At 42.2% G+C, this 25776-nt stretch overlaps 1 protein-coding gene across 3 annotated transcripts in view; it reads right to left on the bottom strand.

The window, feature by feature from the left end:
* Nucleotides 1-25776, bottom strand: part of ARHGAP33 (Rho GTPase activating protein 33) — a 46244-nt gene that overhangs the window by 5332 nt on the left and 15136 nt on the right. For 2 of the 3 annotated variants that reach the window (XM_042440209.1, XM_042440208.1), the window contains 15 exons: nt 23225-23317; nt 22981-23103; nt 22122-22199; nt 21050-21116; nt 19002-19061; nt 17767-17916; nt 16145-16247; nt 15034-15178; nt 11074-11156; nt 10776-10883; nt 9627-9772; nt 5758-5947; nt 4121-4266; nt 2644-2718; nt 331-891 (listed from right to left, as the gene is read on the bottom strand). In XM_042440209.1, the coding sequence (XP_042296143.1) occupies nt 331-891; nt 2644-2718; nt 4121-4266; nt 5758-5947; nt 9627-9772; nt 10776-10883; nt 11074-11156; nt 15034-15178; nt 16145-16247; nt 17767-17916; nt 19002-19061; nt 21050-21116; nt 22122-22199; nt 22981-23103; nt 23225-23317 (2128 nt within the window). The remainder of the gene's footprint in view (nt 1-330; nt 892-2643; nt 2719-4120; nt 4267-5757; nt 5948-9626; nt 9773-10775; nt 10884-11073; nt 11157-15033; nt 15179-16144; nt 16248-17766; nt 17917-19001; nt 19062-21049; nt 21117-22121; nt 22200-22980; nt 23104-23224; nt 23318-25776) is intronic. The other variant, XM_042440210.1, reaches the window with a different exon arrangement.

Here is a 25776-nt window from a genome sequence, read left to right as displayed (position 1 = left end):
TTCTCATTTTCTGAGCTGCTTTTAAAACAGTCTGGTTTCTCACTCCTCTTCCCCTTTGTTCCTGGTTTACTTCAGCTACTACAAACTGAACTCAAAGTGCTGAAGTATTTTGCAAACAATTAACTAAGTAGAGGTTGGGGAGATGAAGTCTAGCCGTTGCTAAAATCAATACATAACTGTCAGGCTTCACTGACAGGGTGTTTTTCTGCACTAATATTTTATTAGTTTATTTATTATCATTGTAATTTATTATAATATATGGCTCCCCTTTATGTCTATGAAAATATTTTTTGAACAATGCTCAAAAAGTTTAGTCCTGCTGGCACTCACTGTGTGGGGATGAGTGGCCTTTGGTTTGTGTGATCTTGCAGCGGACTTCACGTTCACAAGTGTCACTGAGCTGTCCACCAGCAGCGCACAGCAGCATGGAGATCATGTGTGGTGGGGAGGCGTGCACATTCAGCCCTCTTGTCTCACCACCAGTGAACATTTCCAGTACTTCGTTGGGTAGGGTGATGGGCAATGGCTCTGATGTGTCCTTGCCAATCGAGGGGGGTGAACAGGGTGAGAGGGCCCCAGCAGGACTTGGTGAGCTGGATTCATCCAGGTGTGAGGGCTGCTGAGAGGGAGGGCTGCACTGGAAGGTGAGAGGGTCAAAGTCCAAGCCACGGAGACCAGGGGGGCTTAGTTCCAACTCTGAGTCCAGCTCTGAGTCCCCTTCCAACCAGGAGGAACGGCGCCGTGCAGCCAGGTCTCCTGGCCCAACAGCCAGGCTTTCACCCTGGCCTGACACAGAGGAGCCCAAAGAAGAACACGAGCGACATGGCTTGAGGGTAGAGAAGGCATCACTGCTGGAGTGTGGGCGCCGAAGGCAGGTAAGCTTGGGAAGGCCTGGGGAGAGGGGGGAACCAGACAGAGAAAAAAGAAACAACCACTGAGATAAATGATATGCACATACCAAGCCTACGATCAATGAGATATGGACATAAACTGCACATCTCAAAGTAAGAGTCAATGTTAAACAGCATGATATTTCCACCTAAGGTAACTGTTTGCAGGCCAGCTTGCATGGTCAGAGGCCACTGAGAAGACAGTTAATACTCAACAGCTACTTGTCTAACTCTCATTTGCCTGTTATATAGTTGTAGCTTTGTGGAAAAATTGACTCTACAGAATATAAAGTACCAGTTTAATTAAGGTAGTACAAATTCCTCTTCCCTCCTATGTAACATCCCACTCTTGTATGGTCACATTCCATATTCTTCAAGGGGCACAGGGCCGATCTTTACTATTGAGATTGTCCTAATACCTTTATTAAAAACTGAAAAGGCACAAACATCTCTGTGCAAGCATTTAAGTTCTCTTTCTTAGGCATATAAATCTTGAATACTTGCAGCACCTAGGGAGGTGGGGTTGCAGTGGTCTATAGGGATAATATCCCCCTGACCAGGTGTTCTATCCCTCAGTGTGCAGGGTTGAAGTTTGCATTCAGAAGATCTCAGGTTTCATACCCAGAATGATCAGAATGTTAACATGTTTCTAGGACCCTGGAGAGCTGCTTCCAGTTGCAAGCAGATAATCCTGGGTTAGATAGATAAATAATCTGACCTCACATGACTCAGGGCCCAAACAGACAGGCCAAAATAAAGCTGCTTTGGGTTACTTTGGAGGTATGCTATTTAAATTATGCATGCATCCTAAGAGGCCAGAAGCTGTACCAAAGCTACGCTCCAGTCCTTAGCACTGTAGCGTGGCCTTGGCACGGCTTCCAGCCTCTTAAGATATGTGTATCATTTGAACAGCATACCTCCAAAGTGACCTGAAACAGCTTTATTTTGGCCTGTCTGTTTGGGCTCTTAGTTTCATATATTTTTATGATACATCTGAGATGTGTGGGAGGATCCTCATGGGCTATACACATCTGATAGGTGTCTTCCAACACATATGGTTTAATGGTGAAGCCATTCACTCGAAACCACAAGGTTGCGAGTTCAAGACCAGCAAAAGGGCCCAAGCTCGACTCAGGCTTGCATCCTTCCGAGGTCACTAAAATGAGTACCCAGACTGTTGGGGGCAAATTAGCTTACTTGCTAATTAGCTTACTTGCTGTTCACCGCTATGATCTTTGGAATAGCGGTATATAAATAAAAAACAAAAAAACAAACAAAAATGAACTAAGAGCAACACAGTACCGTCACATACATACATATTCTGTTTGTTTCTCTAGCAGAGGAAACGATACAGCAATTGTGTTAGGATATAACCTGAGAATGAGTTCATGCAATCCCCTTTTTACTGGGAAAATCACAATGAAGGTTGGCAGTCTCTGCAGCCCCCGGTAACTTCTCATTTCTATGTCTCAGTATAGGGCACCCCTAATATTAGACAGAGTAAGGATGCCATCCAGGTGGCAGATGCTTATTGATGCCAACAAACTGCAGGAGTGTGGTTTGTGCCATATGCACAGTTCTAAGATGGCTTGCTACTTGTGGAAGACATTTATTACTTGTGTTGAAAAAAATTCAACTGCCAGTCAAGTCAGATTTTTGGAGATGAAATGGGAGGTGGGGTTATTTTATTCTTTGTTTCAGACAGCAAAAGGTCTTGAGACAACTCTGTCCCAGCACTTGAAATCCTGGGTACCTGTCATGCTGGCCTGTGATGTCAGAGATTCTTCACTCTTGGCTGATCGTAGGGTGGTGGTCTCAGCCTGCCTCCCTAAAGGAAAACAAGAGAAAGATGTAGATTTGTTGGATTTTTACCCAACCTTTCCCTAGTAAGTTCAGGATGCCATGTGTGGCTCTCTCCCTTTCTACCTTATCCTCACATAACCGTATGAGGTAGGTCAGCCATCCCCTGTGGTTCCCAAGGTCCCAGAATGTTCTTAGGAGCATGGGAATTTGTTTTAAAGTGTTGGTTTTTCAAAGAGGAAGAATTACTAGCAATAGAAAATGTTAATCACTGTACCCAAAATCCCACAGTCACTGCATTACCCCTCAAAAGGATCATCATTCCAAGTAACTTGATACAAGAAATGTCACTTTACTTCCAAGCTCTGCTAAAGTAAATCAAATCAAGCAAATTTTGTAAACATGTCTCCATTCACACTGACTTGCCTTTTCTTTCTTGAATGTTTGACTATGGCCTAAAGTGCATTTAACTGGAAGTAATAGAATTTAATCTGTCCATCTCCAAGCATCCTTTGATTCAGTTACCTCCTTTAACTACTTGTTCTCGAGAGAAGAATTCAAAATACATTGGAAATTCTGAAACTTCATCAACAAATATTAAAGCTTCTGTTTTATATAATTATGCTGTTGTTAGGGTTTATGATCCTGAAAGACATCTTTCCACAAAAATTTAGCTAAAATTGGAGGATGTCTAGAGATTGAATCTTGCTGGATGTATTCAATAAATGGGTGCCAAATCTTACGAAAGGTCAATCCAGAGTCTGTTGTTATTATCTGCCATTTTCTCCATAAACCGCAAGTCCCAGAGTCTAGCCCACTATCCTGCAATATTCAACTTTCCAGTTTTCCAGATCTTGGCTATCTCAAGCCTGGCAACAGCCAGAAGCAAACTAGTAAGTTCTTTATGCTGCAGGGATTTATTTTCATTCATACAAATGGAGAACAGGAGCAAGAGTGGTGATAATTGTATACTTTGTTTAGTGATCTTGGAGATCAGTTGTAAAATTTCTGTCCAGTACTTATACACTAAGGGACAATCCAGCCACATATGTACAAAGGTTCCCCTACCTGCACAACCCCTCCAGCATTTTGGATTAGCATTGGTAGACATACAAGCCAATTTGATTGAGGTGTTCTTACCAGATGTATGAATTTATCATTTTTAAACAGCTTTTTAAATTAAACTGAGGATATATGGCTGCAGTTTCATTGCCCTTCCCCCAAATTCTAACTCCTACAATAAACCAAGAGGGTTCTCAAGAGTTACTTCATTAAGATAAGAATTTCTGTAACAGATTTTCTTTTTCATGACCTTTGTATGTCTGAGCAGGTGTGTGTATGCGTGCTCAAAGAATAACCAGATAGGAAAGAGAAGAGACAGTATAGCCTAAGGCAGCATGTGTTGTTCTGATGTTTGTTGGGTCTCTCACCTGGCAGAGGCTCTCCAAGCCCAAAAAACTCTCCGAGTCGATGTGATTTCTTGCGGAACGTGACTGGTGCTTTGCCAATGGCAAAGAAGGCCTTCCAGCCAGGGCCTGACGTCTTCCGCAACCTCCCATTACTTTCTGCCTTTTGCCTACAGATGGGAGAGACAGGTCAGTGTTGTGCCACTAGCTCCAGCTACTAAGGATCCAGGTATTCTACCAGAAAGCACCCTTAGTGGCAAAGCTAAAACAGACACAAAATGCTCCTATTTCACACATCAGGTGCCACAGGGTCACTGGATGTGTGTGTTCGTGCCTTCAAGTCACCTGTTGACTTATGACAACCTTGTGAATTTCTTTTTCATTTTTTCCACAGTTCCTTCCTCTGAAATATAGTCTACAGCACTTGGTATAGTCATTGGCAGTCTACCATCCAAGCATACAGCTCTTAAAACCAGTACTGTTGTGGAGCCAGTGTTTTAAAGTTCAAAACATCAGGAATTATTAATTAGCCAGGTTGATGATATCATCTGCAACACCCTCTTGGGCTTCCGCATTCCTTCTGATCTTCGCTGCAATACTCAATAGTAGCTGGAACAGGCATGTATTCTCCAAGCAGCTATGGGCAAGATCCAGAGGTGTCCTTCAGCATCCAATATCAGGAGTTTCCTACCCTTCTCTTCTTGTTGCAGCACTCCATGGTGCCAACATTCTGTTCCAAAGGATTTCTCAGCCCCAAATGAGGCAGGTTTCCAATTCCAAAATAGGATCCACCACCAACAAACCAATGGATTCTGGTTGGTATACTGTTGAGAATTATTCCTCTTGTAATGCAAAGTATTTTGGAGAGGCAGGGTCTTTCATGAGCTTTAGTTTTACAAAAATCATGCTTCTGTGGAAGAGGGAAAACTGACTTGTTGATAGGAATCAACAGAGATGTCTACATTTTAAAACTCTCTTTAGGCGCATGGCTAAGGACTGTCGTAGTGAGTGTCTGCATTTCACAATTTACCACTACATCACAGCTGACTTGGTTTTTCATAGAACCCTAGATAGTGCTATTCTGAATCCTAGTAAAGGCTATTTATTCTACCATCATTCAATGTGCTGGTTGAGGGCTACAAAGCCCTATGAGATTCAAATCCATGTTATTAGAATGACTGTATATGAGTCTGCCTTCTTGGTAGCTGCTGTCTGGTTTTAGAACTCCCTTTATAAAAAAGGTTACACTGATGCCCTCCTCATTAATCTTTTCATAGGCAGGTGAAGACTTCTTCATTTCAGCAGGCCTTTGACTGCTCAGGGGTAAAATGCCCTTCATGTGTAGTGTTGTTAATATTTGTTGTTGTTCTTTTTAATAGTTATGCTTCTAACAGCTTGTAATATTATAGATAGTTTCTATTTAGCTGTATCTGTTTTAGCTTTTGTAAGCTGCCATGTGTCCCAGACTGGAAAAAGGCAAGATATAAATAAATATAGCAATAATCACAACCATGAAGGCAATCTTGTCCAAAGAAGCAATCCAAATAACAGTGGAAACTTGCAAACAGTGCATGAAAGTAATATCATTTGCCTGTGATTTTTCCCCCTGCATTATCAAGTATTTAGGATTATACTTCCTCTGTTTATGGAGACCCCATTACCTGGTGTCAGGTGAACCCAATACAGTGGAGATTTTTCCTTGTCCCTGCAAATTGGTGGATCCATGCCTTGTCTCTGGTTTGGTGATCTTGCATAGGGCCTGAGTACGAGCCTGAGCTTCTTCCAAGGATAGCAACCGGGTGGAGGGACAGCTAACCATCTGGGATTTGGGTCGGGGAAGGAAGCAGCGTCCTGTTGGAGGAGACAAGAAGTGACAAGTCAAACAGAGACAAAGCCTCAGATTTGTATCATCAGTTCAGGCAGATTACCCAGTGCTACCCCATAAAACAGATACAGCAATGCCAATGCAGTGGTTCTATTTGTTGCTCCCCCAGATATCATTGGATTACAGCTCCTAGAATCATGATGTGGCTATCTTGATTAGGACTCATGGGAGTTGAAGTCCATCAACATCTGAGAACATGGCTTTGGAGACCACTAGCCATGATCTTTTTAAAGGTATTTGCCTGAATATCTGAGGCTGGAAGCAGATAGATGGGCACAATGACCTGAATTCTTATATCTCTGTGTTGGCATGTCCCTGTCCCTAAGTCCCTGACCTCCTCATACTGAAGTGGGAAATGTTAAGAGGCATATTACTTGCATTCACTTGATCTGTGACTTGGGAACTTGCTTTATCAAGGTCCCTGACTGTGAGCACCATTGTACCACAGTTGGGAAACAATTCTCCCAGCCAGCATAGCCACTGGAGACAGCCAGTAAACACAACAGGAGGGGATCCTGGGGTAAATGAAACACACCTGTCTCCTTCATCTCACAAAATTTGATCACTGGTTTTGCCAGTTTTTAAAAATATTTGACAGCTTAAAAAGTAAGCATTAGAATTCAAGTTTTGAAAAGTCAGGCACAAAACACATGGGCCAAAATGACCATGACAAGGCTGTGCTGGCGCTGTTTGTATGAGGGCCATGGAGGTCACATACGCCCAACCCCGATCTGGGCCGCCACTGCAGTCCTGAACCAGGTCGCCAAAAAGGAGCTGATTTTTCCACTCCCTTTTGGCCCGGTTATTTTGCAAAGATGCAGTGTCAGCACACTTTCCTGCCACATTCAGGATGTTTGTCAGCTAAATGCTATGCCCCGAACATGGCAGAAAACTGCATCATTTGGCCCATCTGTTCTGGGCCTCAGACACAAAGTCAAAGAAGACCATCAGCCAAAAAATGCAAGATGCCAATATGACAATATTGATAGAAATAAGAGCAATAAGACAGAATGAAACAGGACAAGCAAGAAATAAAACAGGAAATGAAGCAGATGAGAGGTGAGATCAAGCAGAAGATAAAAACAGAATTGAAAGAAATCAAGCAAACAATGCAAGTAAGCAACAGGCCTGGTACAAGTTAAATCTAAAATATGAACTCTCAAGGAAAAGAAAACAGGAATTAGAAGAAAATTGTAAAAGGATGGAAGGCAAAAAAGATGGATTAAATAAAAGAGCAAACTGGGATCAGAAGATGACAGAAAGATGTTTAATAATCAAAGGACTGCTGAAGCCGCCTGGGAAATGTGCACGTGCCATGTGCGCACGCATGGCTGCCCGGCAAGCACAAGCTCCATTATATCTAATGGGGCTTGTCCTAGTAGCATCCTAGTAGCAGCATCCTACTAGGATACTAATGGGGCTTGTGAATGGTACACGCAGTGTGCGCGCAGCCACACACCAAGCATGAGCCCCACTGGTTATAATGGGGCTCAAGCTTACACGTTGCTTTATGCAGGGAGGTCCGGAATGGATCCCCCGCATAAAGCAAGGGCCCACTGTATGTAAGTAGTGTACCTTAACTCTTATTTTAAAATAGGATGTTAAGAATTTCTTGGGAAAACAACAGATCCTACCAATTAATGAAATTAATGAAAACCAAAGGAAGAATTGAATAGAAGAATTATGTCAGTGTACATAAAAAAATGAAATTGACTTTCACTGTACAGAATATGGCTGTTGACTGCAGATGCTGGATGATGCAACACAAGTGAAAGGTTGCAGCATGGTGATTGACATGGAGTGTCATGAATCACACCATATAGCATATGCCTAGGATGACACAGCAGACATGATGCAAATGACTGATACAAGAGGACTACTGAAGACACCTGTATGAGACACTCATGTCATGGCCAAAGTATCATGGATGTGTTCTGTGTGGGTTGCTGCTGTTAGTGGATGGTTGATTGAATAGTTGTTGGCTGGTATATAGTGCTGTAAATTCTGTACAAAGAACTTGGGGTCTCTGAATGAGCACTTTGCACAGTTATAGGTGCTGACAGTCTGCTGAGCATTATCTATTTGCACGTGCTCAGACAGAAGGACTGCAGGTGGCTCTGACAGATTATAATTACAGTACAACAATTAGAAATAAAGGAAGCTATTTAAAGAAATCAAAAATAGAAAAACTTCTAGGTCCAGATGGCTTTACAGCAGCATTATATTATAAAAAAAACTTCTAGAACAACTAATACACCCACTACAACAGATAATGAATTCAATTTTAAAAGGGAAAATACCAGGGTTATCATTTAGTACTTTAATCTCCCAAAAGATAAGGACCCACTGGAAGTTAAAAACTACATGCCTATATTTTTTGTGGGTTTTTCAGGCTATGTGGCCATGTTCTGGCAGAGTTTCTTTCTGACGTTTCGCCAGCATCTGTGGCTGGCATCTTCTGGTTCTCTGGTGAAACGTCAGAAAGAAACTCTGCTAGAACATGGCCACATAGCCCGAAAAACCCACAAAAAGCTATGGATGCCAGCCATGAAAGCCTTCGACTTTACATGCCTATATCATTGTTTAATACAGAATATTGGCAGAAAGATTTTTAAAAGTACTCCAGCAGTTGGATTCATGAAGATAAATGTGGCTTTCTCCCAAACAGATGAAGAAAACTAGAAGGTCATCATTGAATATAATGAAAAGAGACCAGACGAACAGTTAGCATTGATATTTCTGGACATAGAAAAAGTGTTTGACAATGTAAATGGGGCATTCACGGTGAATGTGTGGCTGTAGGACCAGTACTCCTTATGAGATGTGCTGCATTTTGTTCCAAAAACAACTTGGCTTGCATTAATTATACACCTTGACCTGAGTGGGACTTTAGTCTTATTTAGAAATCCAACCCCATACCCATCCACCACCCACATGGAGTTTATAGCTCTCACTCTCTCTCTTTCTCTGTATGTGTGCATAAGTGTAAGGGAGACAAACAGAGGATGAGCTTCTTGGCCTCTTCTCAACACATCTTCATCATATATCTTTGCAGACTGTATTGGGGGCTGCATGTCTGCAAACAGAGCTGGTACTACTTGTGCAAGATCCCTGCACTTAGAATCAGAGCTTGGGAAAGTTATTTTTGGACCGCAACCCTCTAGGCAGTGGCCTCCAGGCACTGGCTATGTGGGTTGAGGATTCTGAGTTGTAGTTCAAAAAGGAACCTTTCCACACCTAGAAAATCAGTGATATATTACCGTTCTATCACTACACACTACAGAGTGCTCCATGCTACTCCAGTTTATGGGAAGCCTGGGGGCTGAGTGATGAAGAAGCAACAGAGAGGATGTGGCCTTTGTTTTCATCCCTGTCCTTCCCCAAGATAATTATACTTGCATAGGAGATGAAAATAGGGTTTCATTCTCAATAGGTGGGGGAGGGTGGAAACTAGTGATGGCTCCTTGCCTGTGGCTGGAATAAACTGGCAGCTGGGGAAACAAAGCTACATTGATTCCATAAACATCAGCAATCTGAATTGTCACAATTTCCCTTGAGAAATGTGGGATATGTAATACTTGAGAGAAGGATGCTGAGAGATTTCTCAGAAACTTGCACAATAAACATTTGGTGGGACTGAGGTACCTGCGCCATCCTTGCCAACAGAGGTGAAAGTGTCACTGAAGAGAGTCTGGACATTGTTGAGGAGGAATTCAACTACAAGGGACTGAACCCGGACTTCCTGGAAGGCATCAGCTCCACACTGAGCAACAGACTCCAGAGCCATTGACCTATCATGGAAAGTAGAAGGGGCATTACTGGGCAGCCAGGCACAAAAATGTCTAGGTGGAAGCAAGCATACTGAAGTCCCAAGACATAATGCTTGTGGTCTATAAAGGGTAGTCCCAAGGGAGCAAATTAACTTGGAGGCAAGCCAGACCCATAAAGCAGAATGACACTTTATGACCATGAAGAACATTGGCAAGACCCTGCAAGTAGAAGGAAGCTGATGTTTGGAAGGTATGTTGTGGAAAAGTGACTACATCAGGCAGGAGGAAAGGGGAAAGGGGTGTTGGTGGAGAGGGGGAGATTAAATGCTGCTATACCCTCTAACGTTTCACAGATGACATCTAGGAAACATGTGGCCAAGCAACATCAGAGTGTGGTCAAGATAGCAAAATTTATTAATACGGAAGAATTACACAAGCTAAGAAAGGTGCAGCAGTTTGCTTTTGCCTGAGCATATATGGAAAGGCAAGATTCGACCTTGTCCTCTTCTCTCCTCCCACCCGCATTGAGTTAACTGAGTACTAACTACTTTTGCACTTTTCAATCAGTTTACAGCAACTGAAATAAACAGAGGACAAAGAAGGGGAAATGGGAGGAGAGAGAAACTGGGATATTTCAAAATCAGCTGAAAAGGTGGATGACAGAAGATTAATCAGGATTGTCTCTGCCAAAGCAGGACATTGGGGGACTTCTACTGGCAAAATCTGCACCAGACCAAACAAGACTGGATCCGTGTGCCAGGGAATGATAGGAAAGAACCAGGGAAGCCAAATAATGCTCAAGAGCTGTGGATTCTTATCACCAGGAGTAAGTATTTTTAAAAGTTGAGTATAACACCCCAAATAATGGTTGGCAGCAGATAGTAATCGCTGATATCATAGGGAAAATATGAAGGCAACATGGGAAAGGTAACAATAGCAGTGCAAAAAGGAGCTGGAGATAATGCAAAGCAGAGCATTTGTGCATTAAAGGGAAGGCACAGGGGAAGTGCCAGTGCCACCTCACCGCAGCAGGTTGGGTGCCCAAACGATGGCTAAATTGCGGATATGCATGCTGGTGTTTTGACTGTGCATAGCCATGCGTGCCAGGTGCCGCAGGAGGAACTCCAGAGTCCTGTTGGGATAGAGCAGAAGCAGCTACAGCTAAAGGGACTGCTTCTACCATCTGCCCTCCCAACTCCTTGTAACCTTGCCTATGCCCCAAATCCCCTTCCGTTTCCTCCTCCCAGATGCCTCTACCCAGAATCCCTGCCCAGTTTGGAGGGCTATGCTTGTTATAACCCATAGCTTTAAACAATGCATACCTATAGTGGGGTGGAGGCAGCTGCTGGATGACATCATGGACTTGCACCAAGCGGTCCTCGTTCCCTGAAACTGACACAGCCTCCTGCAAGGATGGAAAGAGAAAAGTCTGGAGGAGGGGAGATCAGCATGGCTCAGGTGGAGCACAACGGTGTCAATGTATTTATGTATTCATTAACTATTTATATTTTAAAATATTTGTATGCTTCTGTTCATCAAATTCAGAATCCAGAATAAGAAACAAGAATATCAGCATCAAAATAAAGTAATGAGAGGCAGCCAATAAAAATATGGGAACAAGGCAGAATTATTATAAACATTTAAAGTGCCAGGCTAAATAAGAATGGGTGGGAAGCACATTTAATTATACTTCTAGTGTTTCGTGGGTTTTGTTAGTGTTTTCAGTCATTTCTGACTTAAGGCAACCCCATCACAGGGTTTTCCTGGCAATATTTGTTCAGAGGTGGTTTGCCATTATCTTCTTCAGAGGCTATGGTTAAATGGAGATTCAAACCCTGCTCTCCCTGAATCCTTGTCCAACACTCCAACATCTACATACCTGGTCCTTGCACCATGTTAGCTCTACTTTTAGAGTAGGCTTGGCAAAATTCTTAAGAGTAGGCTTACTGAAAGTGATTACATTCAAACATTTCAATCACTGGACCTACTGTAATTAACCCTGCATTAACCCTGGCATCTAATGGACTGTAAAGAAGGTGACAACCTGGCCTCCTTAGGGAGGTGTCACCACTACAGAAGCCCTCTGCATCATAGCTGCATTGCATGCTTCTAATGAAAAATCACAGAATCATAGAGTTGGAAGAAACCAGGACCATCCAGTCCAATAAGGTAGTTTGACACCACTTGAACTACTGTTTCTCCATCATATGGAATTCTAAGTTTTACAAGATCCTTAGCCTTCACTGCCAAATAGTGCTGGTGCTCCACAAAATTTAAAAATCCCAGGACTCTGTAAGATGGAGCTATGGCAGTTAAAGTGGGTCAAGCTGCATTATTTCTACAGTGCAGATGTACCCAAGGATGCATGCAAATCTCCGGTTAGGCAAAGAGCCTTTTAGCTGGCTGAACAACATACAGTACAAGGTCAATTGATTTAAATCAAGTGTTGCAATTTGCAAAGAGACTTAAATGTCCAACCAAGAAAATAAGTTTTGGTTATGTATGTGTGTTTGAATGACAAGCTGTGATCAACTGTGGTTGCTCCTTGATGGATAATACAGTATGCTCAACCCCATAACATCATCAGGGACCATCTCTAGTCTCAGGTTTTAGCCCAGAAATCTCAGGACCTGAGATAATCCTTGATATGGCAAGCCTGCTGTTCAGCAAAATAAAGGGCTCCTACTCCTTGGTTTAGAGATCTCCTGCTATATACGTTTGGTTACCTTTATATTTATATCCTGCTTTTCTTCCATCACTGAACTGAAGATGGTGTACACTGGATTTTCAAGGATCTCCTCTCCAGCCACTGTACAGGTTGAGACCTGGCCTAACTTCAGCAGGTGACAACATCATTTGCTTTGCTGTTTTTTATTTCAATGGTATACTCCGTGCAACTGTGATTGATTCTTGATCTATCATGTTTAAGTGGGCTATCCATTGTAATGTGACCAGGATCTGCCCCGATAACATTACAATGGGTCATCCTTAAGTTTCAGGTTTGGGCCCTGAAATCTCAGATCCTAGGACAGTTGTGATCTGACAACCCCAAGCTATCTCCACCCAAACCTCTGGACAGAAAGAAAGCTGAAAATATAAATGTTGATTTACATTTCTAACAGAATTCAGAAAGTAAGAAGTGGGATGCAGTACCCATGAGACTTGTACACTTCAAGTGTTGAGAATCGCACCAGAATTTTAAAGAGAGGATTGTGGTGTGGGAATTAGAGATCACAGTAAAGACAGCATGTAATTAACCCCACATGCTTTCCCTCCGGCTTCATGCCAAGCCAACAAACAGACATCTCAACAGGCAGCCGCAAAGTACTAAAGTACACCTGAAGTACTGAGAAACCTTCCTTCTGCTCATCTTCACTCTTGCTTCCTGCCTGGCCAATGGAGTTCAGCCAAGAGTCATCAGTTAGTATGCAAGAAGGAACACCTCCTCATTTAAGAGACAGAGAGAGGCCTGGGGCTGAGTTGAAGGGTGTGCAGATAAATGGCTAGAAAGAACATCAACAGAGCTCTGGAGGGGTGGCACAAAGGGATGGTGAGTAAGACTGAAAAGTGAGTGGGGAAACTTTTACAGCTCATCTTCTATGCCACTCCACCATCATGCTCCTAGCCCTCTGGTAACCATTATCCACAGCCAACTTGCATGGAGGGGGACAGTGAGGGAAACTCTGAAGCTGTTACCACTAACTTTAAAGAGGACTACTTATTCAGGCAAGTTTCAGGAGATTTTGACAGAGCACTTGTGCTCTATGATTCTGTTATGGCATTTCCAGCTCTATAATTTTATGATTCTAAATCAATAAAAAACAACAACAGAGGCCACCTAATATATGTGACATATTAAATGGGAAAACAATAATTTTTAATTCAAACTTAAAATAAAAGCCCGCCCTTGTCTATTTATTCTAATACTTTCACACTGTTTGTCCAGAACACAGGAAGGCAGGAGTAGGTTGATTCTTTACTGAAAAGTTGGGAAGAAAGGTGTTTGCATGCAGTACTCTACAAATTCAACAAATTTTAAAAAGAGCTATATGACTTGTGTTTTTATTGAAAATTAAACATTCTGGAAAAGATTTTGTGGGGAAGCCCAATACACCTCTCCCATCACACCAAAGTATTCATTGAACAACACAGTGAAGCAATGTCTTTGACTGAGGTCTTTCTTATGATGGATGTTGTTTCTTGAAATACCACACATATAAATCAAAAGCAATTTAAATTAAATTGAATGAGAAGAGACAGAAAAAGAAATGAGGGAACTGGAGTCAACCGAGCCTAAAACAGCACAGAAGAAAAAGAGGCAATACAAAAGAATAAAGAAGCAGGGAACAGTTCTGCTCAGATTATCTTGCAGCCTGCAACGTTGGTGGACAATGTAATTGCACTCTTCTGTTCCACCTCCTTTCTCTATTTTTGTTCTGAAACTCCTACTTTCATTGTTCAGCTTGGGAACGTGCACATACAGAAGATACAAAGCTGGCTTACATACTCTGAGCCTCTCTAATTTGACAGTTTCAGCCTATAGCAATGGCAATTTTGTGTCACTGGAAGATATGCAAAAATACATTTGGCCTACAGGGCAGGTGATGAACTTGGCAAGGCTAAGGAAGGGTTATTAAAAGCTTCATTGTCTATCTATCTATCTATCTATCTATCTATCTATCTATGTGGCCACATTGCTTTGAGAACTATGTTGTTCTAAAGTGGACTAATGAAAATGCATGCAACCAACCTGCTCTGGGTATCTGACCTAACTGTGGTGATAACATGTAAATATGAACAAGAAATCTAACACCCACAAAGACTCCAAACAGTAAGCCAAGCAAACATTATTTTTCTCCAGAATTCATCCAAGAAACATGTACTGCTTACAAAACAAACATCAGTAAGAAAAGGTTTTCAACTACATGCCTCTATCAAACAAATTCTTCTCTATGGTTGAAACAACTGAGATATGCAGTAGGCTGTTGCAGACGGCTCATGGCAGGAACAATTTAAAAAGAAAGCTCATGTAGATAGAGTATTGGAATCAGAGGTAGGAAATCCAGGTTCAAGTCCCCTCTGCCACCCAAAGACATAAAACTCACTGGGAGATCCTGGGTCAGTTACCCTTTCTGAGCCTGCACAGGACTGTTATAAGGATGAAATTGGGAATAAGAAAGGCAAGTACACCTCCATGAGCTGCTCAGAGGAAAGGCAGAATATAAATGTAACCCATAACTAAATAGTGGGGAAACTTCAATCAAGGCTGTTGCATGACTCACAGCAAATTTGTTGTAGAGCTGATAAGTGAGCAGTGGGTTCGGCAACTCCCGGAAATACAGCTTGCAGAGAGAACTGACTGAGTGGATGTCCTGTAAGTAGACGTCTTTGGAGAGCTCTGGCACCCTTTCACAGTCAAATTCATGCCTGGAGACAGAGGCAAGAGGTGGAAGGAGGGAGAGATGGCAGGAGGGGAAAATGACACTAAGAAGCAACAAAATACCCAGAATCACCACCAGATAACCTGTTACCTGGCCTAGTTAGGGCTGAAGGGAACACAGTACAACAGCTATCCACATTTCTGCCCAGTCCATATAGAAAGTAAAAGATGGAAATCTATTCTACAGTCAACCCTCCATATCCATGGATTCTACAACCACACATTCAATCATCCATGGCTTGAAAACATCCCCCCTCTCAAACAATTTCCATAAGCAAACCTTGATTTTGCCATTTTATATCAGGGATACCATTCTATTATGCCATTGTATATAATGGGACTTGGGCATTCATGGATTTTCGTATCCACAAGAGGTCCTAGAACCAAGCAACATGGGATATATAAAAAGAGAAGCATGCAGGGGAGTAAATAGAAACTCCTGTCCTGTCTTATACTTCTCAGTTGCTTACAGCAGTCTCCAGGATATTAAGAACAGCTCCAGTATCTGAACTGAACTGGATCTGAGCAACAACAACAACAAGAACACATGGGGACAAGAGCTACTTCTGTATGAGACTACCTTGTGTGCTAAACCACTGGAATTACACTTTGCAACATCTTCCAAAACATGAATTCTCAGGCTCTAGTCTAGGATTGACCCCAGCCACTTTAAAATGGTTCTTGTTTTCTGTGGGATGAGAGCTTTCCTGGCTATTTTATACTACAGTTTTGCTGCTTAGTTCCTCACTGACACAGATTAACAGCAGAGCAGGGATGAGAAAAGTTTTGCTTTCTTCACCCAAATATTCTGCTTCTTGTAAAACCTTGATCCTCCCACATCTAACATATTTGTGGATAAAAGAGTTTAGTTGCCAGTCCCAACTTTCACAGTTGGACACCCACACCCTTAACAAGGACCTATCAAAGCACCCAGGCTCTTGACTAGGCCTTACCGCAACCGCTGGATGTTGGAGGAGACCCCAGAGAGACGGTAGATGCCATCCACGATGCCATGTTTCTCAATGAAATCAGAGCAAGTGCGTAGAACCTGTGGGACTGATGTAACAATAAAACACTCAACATATGCTATCAGGAACTTTGCAATACATTTTGCTGCCTAAGCCAAAAAAGAAGATGGCACCTTCTCTCATTTCCTATAGAAAAGCCAACTCCAACACTATCAATGAAATATCCTTTCTACTATATGTGATGGCAGCAGGAATCTTGCATTTATAGGTCATACTAAATGATTGGTAGATTAGATGCCAAAGAATGTGGAGGAAGTGGCAGCAACAGAAGTGGCAATTCCTCCTGTCAGAAGACAGAGGCATTTGTACCATGAGACCTTAAGTTCCACTATCTTCACAGATATGGGTTGGTGGGGACATGAGACAGGGTCTGTGGTATACCCATGCTCTAGAAATTCCTGTCTAGGGAAGGTAGCATGGCCCCATTCCTTGCTGTCCTTCTGTGAACAGGGTTTTAAGGAAATGACATGTAAAAGGATTCTGTATTGTTTTAAATTGTGCTGTTTAAAATGCTTTTTACCATTTGTAAATGTGTCTTAATATGGTCAATAGTTTAATTCAATGTCGACTTTTTGCATGCTTTTAACTATAATGTGATTATTTGTAAGCTGCCTCAAGTCTCAGAGTTGTGGAGTATAAACAGAGGAGGAGGAGGAATTTTGTGGGCCTCCTCACGTTGTTGAATAACATAATGGCATCCTGTTCCCTATTTGTGCTAAATTTGTCAAATCTCCTCCCTTGAAGAAATAATTGAAAATTGACTGGAAAACTACATGCTGATTTAACAGAAGGAACCAAAGTCATGGGCACTAGAAATGCATCCAGATCTCAAGCTGATTTGGCTGCTAACTTTCTGGATAAAATGAAATCAAGTGAAATAGGCTCATAGATGTTACTCTTAAACTCATTCAGTTTCACTAGTTTTGTAATAAATAATGGAAGGAGCAAATGGGTCCTCTTTGTTTTGTTTGTTCATTTATTATGAAATACATGTCCTTCCTCAGAGGGTGCCTGAAGCTCTGTCTGAACTCTGGCTGAGCTGCCTGTCTGCCAACCAGCTAACAGCCCCGACACGTTGGCAGCAGATCTTCCAGCTATTTAAGACCACTCTGCCTCCTTCGCCACTTTGGAGGAAAGCAATGTGGAACACAAATGGGGGAAATTATTGTTTTGGATTAGAACTCCTAGAATTCACTAATAATTACAGGCTGGAGGATTCTGGGAGTTAACACCCAGAATAGTAATTTTTCCTAGCTCTGGCATGGATCAATGGCTAGAAAGCCAAACTCAGTTTAAGGCTTAAGACTAAAGACTATGGAGATTCATGTTCAAATCCTCACTAAACAATTATCTTTACTTGGTGACTTTGAGCCAGTCAACCAATTCTTTCACACCTTTATGAATAAGAAAAAAAGGAAATGTATTTATGCTCAAGGATAAAGGATGAAGGCAGGTATTTTAGGGGGGGAACCCCCAACACAACACTGTACTAGTAAGCAGGTGGCCATACCACCTGGATTAGAGAGGGTTGGTGTGTATAAACTTACCATCACTACCTGAGTTCTTGAGGTGTTCACCCAAATCGCAGCCAAAGACCCTCTCCCGGAGAATACCACGCTGCTTCAGGCGCTGCTTGCTTGGCCGTGACTTCATAAAAGTACGAAGGAAGCCGATGAGCTTGCCATGTTTCTTGGACACTGGAAAAGAATCAAAGGGTGGTTTTGGAGAAATGTGAGCTCAATTGAGCACAAATTAATTCCTCACACAATAGAATGGCAAACATGTGGTTTTCTAAATGTTGTTGGGCTGCAACTGCCATGAACACTTATCACCAACATATCAGTGAGGATAGTGACATATGGAAGGCCACACATTCTGATACTCTGCCATATAGGATGAGGAGATTCTAATGATTCCACATCTGTATAGCATTTGCTCACATATCTTAGGATGAAAACTGATACTAAAGCCAAACATCAAATGAGTCACAATTTTCTTCAAGACTGCAATGTGCTAGAATAAAGGAACTACAGTAACCCCACAACCAAGTGTACCACAATCCCAATCCAGATGTGGAGCGGTGGAGGAAAGTTGTAGTTGTTATTTAACACACACACACACACACACACACATATATGCAAATACACACTGAATCTCACATTCAGAAATTGGGAAAAGTAAAGTTTTCCTCTATCTCCCAGAATTTCCCAAGAAGCACAGCTATAGCTAGGCTGGTTGGGGGGCTGTATATGCTAAAGCCATAAACTGAGTTTTTCAGGTTCAGAATGTATTCTGATGCTCAGGTGAATATGATCCCTGTGTAGCCAGTCCTACACAGAGAGGAGAATGAATCACTGTGCATCTTGTCTGTGTCATCTTAATTCAGTAATTAAGTCCATTGTGGCCCATTGCCATACCATTATTCAAGAAAACACACATGTACACTTGCACAATTTCACATATTTTTCTGGATGCAATTTCCCCTAATAGGTATCCTCTGTGCACAATTTCCCCAAATATATATATTTTGAATGCTGCTTCCCAGAATACATTTGTGCATAATTTTTGAGCCAAGAAATGCACCACAAAATTCAGAAAAATTTACAGTCAAAAAGAGGACTATGTTCTGATCCGCATATTGTCTGTGGAGCTCAGATTAAGGTCAATTCACTTTAAAATGCAGACCAAATTAAATGTTCCCTCATTCTTACACCAAAGAGATGCTGAATAGCACTATAAAGGTGTTCAGCATCACCTCCACACAGCACCAGCTATGTCTTACCTGAAGTTGGAGAGAGGAGTCCAGGTGGGTGGGAAATGCCACATATCATCCCTTCTGTATCTACATAGATAGTCAGACAGAGCAAGAAACAAAAGAGTAAAAAATAAATCCCAGCTCTTTTCAGAATTCGCTGAAACAAATTATAGTCCCATACTCCTTCTCTATCAAACATAGTGCTTTTCTGTGGTTCCTGGAAATTTTTTAAAAGGCTGTGAAGTTGAAGGCTTTCACGGCTGTTATCCATAGCTTTTTGTGTAGTTTTCGGGCAATGTGGCTCTATTCTGGAAGAACAGGAATAAACTCTTCCAGAACATGACCATGTAGCCCCAAAACCCCACAAAAACTATTTTTAAATGTCTGTTTCATCCCTAAAATATAACTCAAGCTAATCAGACCAGTCATGTCAAATCAGAGTAGCACAAGGGTATTAATGGAAGGGACAGGGGAAATAAGGATGTGTTTTGGGGGTGTTCATTGGGTGCAATGAACAAAATGATAATGGGTGTCATAACCTACTCTCTTCACACACATCTCATGTTCCATTATCAGCTAAACACTAGAATTCTGGATGGTCCACTAAGTGCTTAATTTACTGGGAGATACAAACTATAACAAAGCACTGCAGATGCTTCAAGTTAGGGCTGCTGTGTATTTCCAGCTCATTGCAATGGCTCACAGGCAAGGAAACATATACTTTCTGCCAAATCACCTACTACCAGAGCTTGGTAAATTACCTTGTTAGAGTAGGTATGACCACTACAGAAAGTAAAGAAAACAAAAAATAATCACCAAAGATGATTTACATAACTTTTTTTTAATTGACTGATATTTTATTTTGGCTACAGGATAGCTAAAACAAATTACAAGATATGTCACAGTGAATTTAAAAAATAAAAGATACACTGCATAAAATAGAATGTGCCCAGAGGAGGGCGACCAAAATAGTGAAGGGTCTGGAAATCATGTCCTATGAGGAGAGGCTTAAGGAGCTGGGCATATTTAGCCTGGAGAAGAGAAGGTTAAGAGGTGATATGATAACCCTCTTTAAATATTTGAAGGAATGTCATATTGAGGAGGGAGCTAATTTGTTTTCTGCTGCTCCAGAGAACAGGACCCGGAACAATGGATGCAAGCTACAGGAAAAGAGATTCCACCTCAACATTAGGAGGAACTTCCTGACAGTAAGGGCTGTTCGACAATGGAACACACTCCTTCCTCGGAGTGTAGTGGAGTCTGCCTCCTTGGAGGTCTTTAAACAGAGACTGGATGGCTATCTGTTGGGAATGCTTTCTTTGTGAGTTCCTGCATGGCAGAATGGGGTTGGACTGGATGGACCTTGTGGTCTCTTCCACCTCTATGGTTCTATTATTATAGGGTTCCAAAAACTGCCCCCTATAAGCGTAGTTAAAGGGCAAGGTCTCCATTCTACTTGACAAAGGGGCCATAGAACCTGTATCTCTCACCCTTCTGCATGATGGCTTCTACTCCCATTACTTCCTAGTAGACAAAAAGCATGGAGGGAAATTTAGAGGGGAAAAACACTAAAGTAATCACAGAAAACAATCCATGGCAAAAGCAAAAGTAATAGACTAAACCTTAGAGAGGCTCTTCATCTATGCTACTGTTGCAGCAGACAAAAAAGAAATGACGTTTGGATGCTAGGCACTCTATATACCAAGGAGGAAGGGGCAGAGCTACTATCAAAACACCAACTCACCAAAACACCAACTACAAGCTCCAAAATTTGCACTGCGCAGGTGCAGAGATCCCAATTCATGTGAGTCACAGAGACCACAAAGAAGACGTGTACATCAGAAAAATGCCACAGGGCTAGATTGGAAAACCAGCAGGACTGAATTTGGCCCCAGGGACTGAAGTTCCCAACCTCTCATCTATGTGAACCATAAGGTTCCCAACTCCATAAGGTACTAGACTGTTCAAGGAGCAATCACATAATCATAAACTAGCAACAGAGCACATGTATGCCATTTAGTCAATCCCCCTGTTTAATGCAGGGAATCCAGAGGCAGAGCGCAGGATGATCTCACCTGCTTTAAGTCCTGGACTGGGACGTTCTGAGAACAATTCCACACATTCACTGGGAAAGAAACCCACCTAAAAGAGAGGGAAGCAAAGAAACATTGCAGCATACAGAGGAAAAGGAGTTCCACCCAAATCCTAACAATGCAGAATAAGTCTTACTGCAAAACAGATCGAAAACAATGGCACAGAGCATTAATAACAGTGCTCAAGTTTATGCCCACTACAAACTAATCTTCGCATCATTTATGATGCAAAGAATCCAGCCATCATCCATACCCTCCAGCATTTCTAAGATGAAAACTGGGAAACATGTGGCCAAGATAGCAAAAGGTATTAATGAGGAAGAACACACAGCCAAGGAGAGAATGCACCAGTTTGCTTTTCCCTGAGCCTACAGGGAAAGGCAAGATTTTGCCCCCTTATCTCTTCTGTCTGCTGCTGAGTTAATTGATTGTAAACCACTTTCATACTTTGAACTCAGTATGTGGCAATTGAAGTAAACAGACAATGAAAGAGAAAAGTGGACTTTTGCTTTAAAACATGGTGCATGGACAGTGAGTGCCCTGCTTTGAACCTGAATCATGCTCCTGGGAGCAAGATTGGGCTTAAAAACAAGAGATGAACCATACACCCAAACAGGTCTTCCTGGGCCTCATTCCCACTACATAATAAATTGGTTTGCAAATCGATCTGAACCGGTTTAAATGGCCCTCGTTTGCACTTGCGCCAAATTTCTGGTGCAGTTTGTCAAGGGCCCCCAAAGTGTTATACCCATTTAAACTGGTTCTTCCAGATCCCTGGCATTTCCTGCTTCTTTTGCAATGAATTAGTTCAGCACTAATGTGAACAGGCTGCAGATCCGAATTGGTTCCCTGTGGCACAGTCACCCGTGAGGCGATTCCATGTTGAATCAATCTATTGCTGAATGTGAATGTGAAGTGGATTAAACTGAAACGGCTCGAATAGTATGAATGTCTATTCGGTGCTAAATAGCTTAATTGATTCAACACAAAAAATGATTTGTTTTTAGTGGGAATGAGGCCCTGTTTACAATGCTTCTTGCTCATGAAATCCAACCTGGAATCCGTGTTTACCACGCCACCAGCTCCTGTCCTCCTTGGGGGGCATATCGATCACAGAGATGATATCTCCAACCTGTACCAGTCCAAAGAAATGTATCAGTGCACAAAGATATTGCAGTGCAATACAGAGTATGCATTTGGGTTCAAAGATGGATGCTTCATAAACAAGGAATGCACAGAACAAGATATGTAGTATTGAACTGTGGTAGAATCAGTTGTGGAATGGATACCAGCCATGAAAGCCTTTGACTTTACTGCAGCCAGGAGTATCTGACTGCTAAAGCTGCCCCAAAATCCTCCCATTACCTGCGCACTCTGGAGTGATGCTGGGTGATTGTTCATAGGCGTATCCTGCTCTGCTGCCTACGACTGTCACAAGTCGTTCCCTCTGAGACAAAAAAATGCAGCATCCAGCACTGATCACATGGCTGGGTACCTCATTCTGACCTCGGAGGGAGCAACTTGCACTAGTGATAGCAGGCACAGTGAGACATGTTGTACACAGCCACCCAGCATTATTCCAGAGGGCTCCTGATTTTCTAGGAAGATCCTGAACAGAAGCTGAGTTTTTAAAATTCAGTTTAAGTGTGATATACCATGGGTTTGGTGCTAAACAAGCTGTACGTCATAAAGACAGTTTGCACCAGAACTGGAGATTGGGTCCTGCATTATCCGGTCTGATTGAGGAAAACATGTTTTGTGGCCCAAGTGGGCAAGGCCCAAGACTCTGTGTTTCCAACTGGCAATCCTGGCTAGCAAAAAGATGGGAAAGTGATTGCATAGAAGGCCTGGGGAATTATGCAAACATGAAGAAAGGCTATTTGGAGCAAAGTACATCAGAGGGTGGGACTCACCTCAAAGGACAGCTCATCAGATGCTTGCGCTGTGTAGCGTTTAACCACATGCGCTGCTGCAATGGCAGGAACATTGATGGAAGCTTCTTCATTCACCAACAGTCGATTGCCATGGTTATCAATCTGAAATAAAATGGAGAAGAGATTCATGTGAATGGGGAAGAGCCCTGGAACGTAGCATGGGTGTTTCTTAGGATAATGCTCTGGGATAGAATGGAGATGTGAGCTGCTGCATGTTTCTTACCTCCATCCATGTGAGGACTGGACCACAGTTAATGTTGCTATCCACAATGACTGAAAGCTTCTCCAGATATTGTGATAGCATGGGCACCAGTAGCTAGTGAGGAAGAGAAACAAGTTAGCATGGTGTCATCGCTGTGGCAGCTATCCAATTCAAGTATCATAGCAGAGCAAAAATTACTTCTCAGTGTTGCATGTACCTGCCCCATTCTACACAAAGTAGACTGGGGCATATCTACATGGGTCATTTATGCCAGTTTCATGTCACACTGTCCACACGACACAGGATCAAAGTCCCAATTCAAGTACAGACTGTCTTTACATGGGAAGACCAGTTCCACATTGAATTCCAGACCATCCCTCCCTTAAATTGAATTTTAAAAAATCCAGAGCACTCGAGAGTGATGCCAAGTGGTTGTTTACATACATGTCTTGCTTTTAGTTATAATATCTAATATAAATTATGTGTTTTATAATATGTGTTGACCTTTGTGCTAGAGTGCTTAGCTTTTAAAAAAGTTGTTGTAATTGCTAAACAAAAGCTGAGAACAGTTGTGACTTCAGTCATTCAGCTCTGGCAACATCCCCAATGAACAAACAATCTGTTGCTGCATGATGTATTAGTTAAGCAGAGTTTGTTCTGTAAAAATGAGAAGGAATGTCTTGTAGGCAACCATGCAAGCACTAGAGGAGAGAAAGCTTAACACTGAATTGTGTGATTCTTTATTGTCTACTAAAAGCTGCTGCTGTGAAATTAAAGTTTGCCCAGAAAAGGCACTGCTGTAAGTTGGATTGAAAGCAGTTCTGTTTTTCTGTGGATCCCTTGGCCAAATCCATTTTCATGTCCTGCCGAGGAGATATGGTAGCAATGAGTTTTATTAATACATTTTTAAAAGTAGTATTATTCATCAAGTAAAACACATTGATATAAAATGTAATTTGAACAAGAAAAGTCACAAACAAGGATCATATAACAAAAACAGATCCTCCATATGGGAGGCAAAAATGGTAAACAAAACAAAACAAACCAACAACGCACAAGACAAAAATAATGAACTTCCTGAACGTCCTCCTAAAACTTCTTTGCAATATTGCAGCTTTTTTGTTTAACAGTAATAAACTCTCAGCTTTGGTCTGGTTTCCACCTGCTTTCAAGGCATGTGTCACCTAAATGTCTTGCCTTCTATGTGACTGGAAACTGTTTATTTAGGTAGTCTGTTTCACCACTCAAACTCTCTGCCTGCTATACCGTGTCTTTTTCCTTCAATGTATTTAGTATATTTCAGTATATTCCCTTCTTCTATCAAGACCACAGTTCCCAGAGTTCAATGTGCTCCTTGCAAGAATTCCTTTGCCTTTAGCTTGTCCTTCACACCTTTTTCTCTTGCAAATTAGACTACAGTTCCTGGCACTTCCATCTACTCCAACCAGTTAAAGGCTGAAGGTTTGCTTTCATAAGATCTTTGCCTTTTAGCAAAAAGTAATCAAAGATGGGGCCAACTAAGGCCTGGAACAGACAGCCCTTAAAAGATGCCTTCAAGGAGTCATCAGAGCATGGATTTATATGACACATGCTCTGATGATGCCCTGTAAATGCCTGGAAGCCAGCAGCCACCCAGACATGGGCAACTTCAAGACACGCCGGTGGTGTGGCGTTTAGACGTCACACGACACTGGAGCATCTTGAAGCAACCATGGGGTTGTGGCACAGCCGCTAAAGGAGGCTTTTCTGTGGCACAAAAAGGAGCAGATCTTTGCCACTCCTTTTTGGGCTGGATTTAAGACAGATTGAGGTTACAGCGTGTGGTTGTAGCAGCCCCAAAACCATCTTCAGAAGGGGCGGCTTCAAACCCTATTTCACCCCTTAGTCTCTCTTAGAAGGAAGTTTTATAACCTAAAAGCAGCCACCAAGACAGCTCTCTCCTGTGTCCTCACCAGATGTGCCTGTGCGGGTATGGGACAGAAAGATAGGTCCCCTTCCCTTCACAAAGACTGGAAAATCTGGGCTAGCACATAGGGAGACACAGGCTTTCAGACATCCTGGACCTAAGCCATATAGATTTATACTGGCAATGGGATACCATCTTCCACCACACCTGAGAATATTATGCTGTTTTTCAAGAATCAGGACATGCCATGTAACAATCACAGCTCTGTTTTTTCTTTCAGGGTTATGTTTTTTCAAAAACTGACAGAACAGGCTTTCCCCGTGAAGTAAGAGTTGAGCCTACTTCAAACTGTGCCTGGAGACTGAGTATTGTCTGATCACTGCATCAGATTAAGTTGATAACTTCAATGAGTAAGCCTTTACCACAGTTGCTCCTGGGTTAGACAAAAAGAGTGGAGACATGTGCTCTTGTTGACATGTGTGGAGACATGTGCTCTTCAGCTCTTGTTGAACTGCAAATCCTATCAAACCTCACAGTTGGCTATGGCTTATAGCTGGAATCACATTGGTGTACATTGCCAATGGTGATGGAAGGATGGGGAAAGTGGCAGGCACTGGTTGTCAATGATGTATGACTCTGATGAACAAGGCTGCTCAGTGCTGGCAGA

This window comes from Sceloporus undulatus, chromosome 9 (assembly GCF_019175285.1).
Source record: "Sceloporus undulatus isolate JIND9_A2432 ecotype Alabama chromosome 9, SceUnd_v1.1, whole genome shotgun sequence".
Classification (NCBI taxonomy): Eukaryota; Metazoa; Chordata; class Lepidosauria; order Squamata; family Phrynosomatidae; genus Sceloporus; species Sceloporus undulatus.
This window is presented reverse-complemented; position numbering and strand designations above follow the sequence as displayed.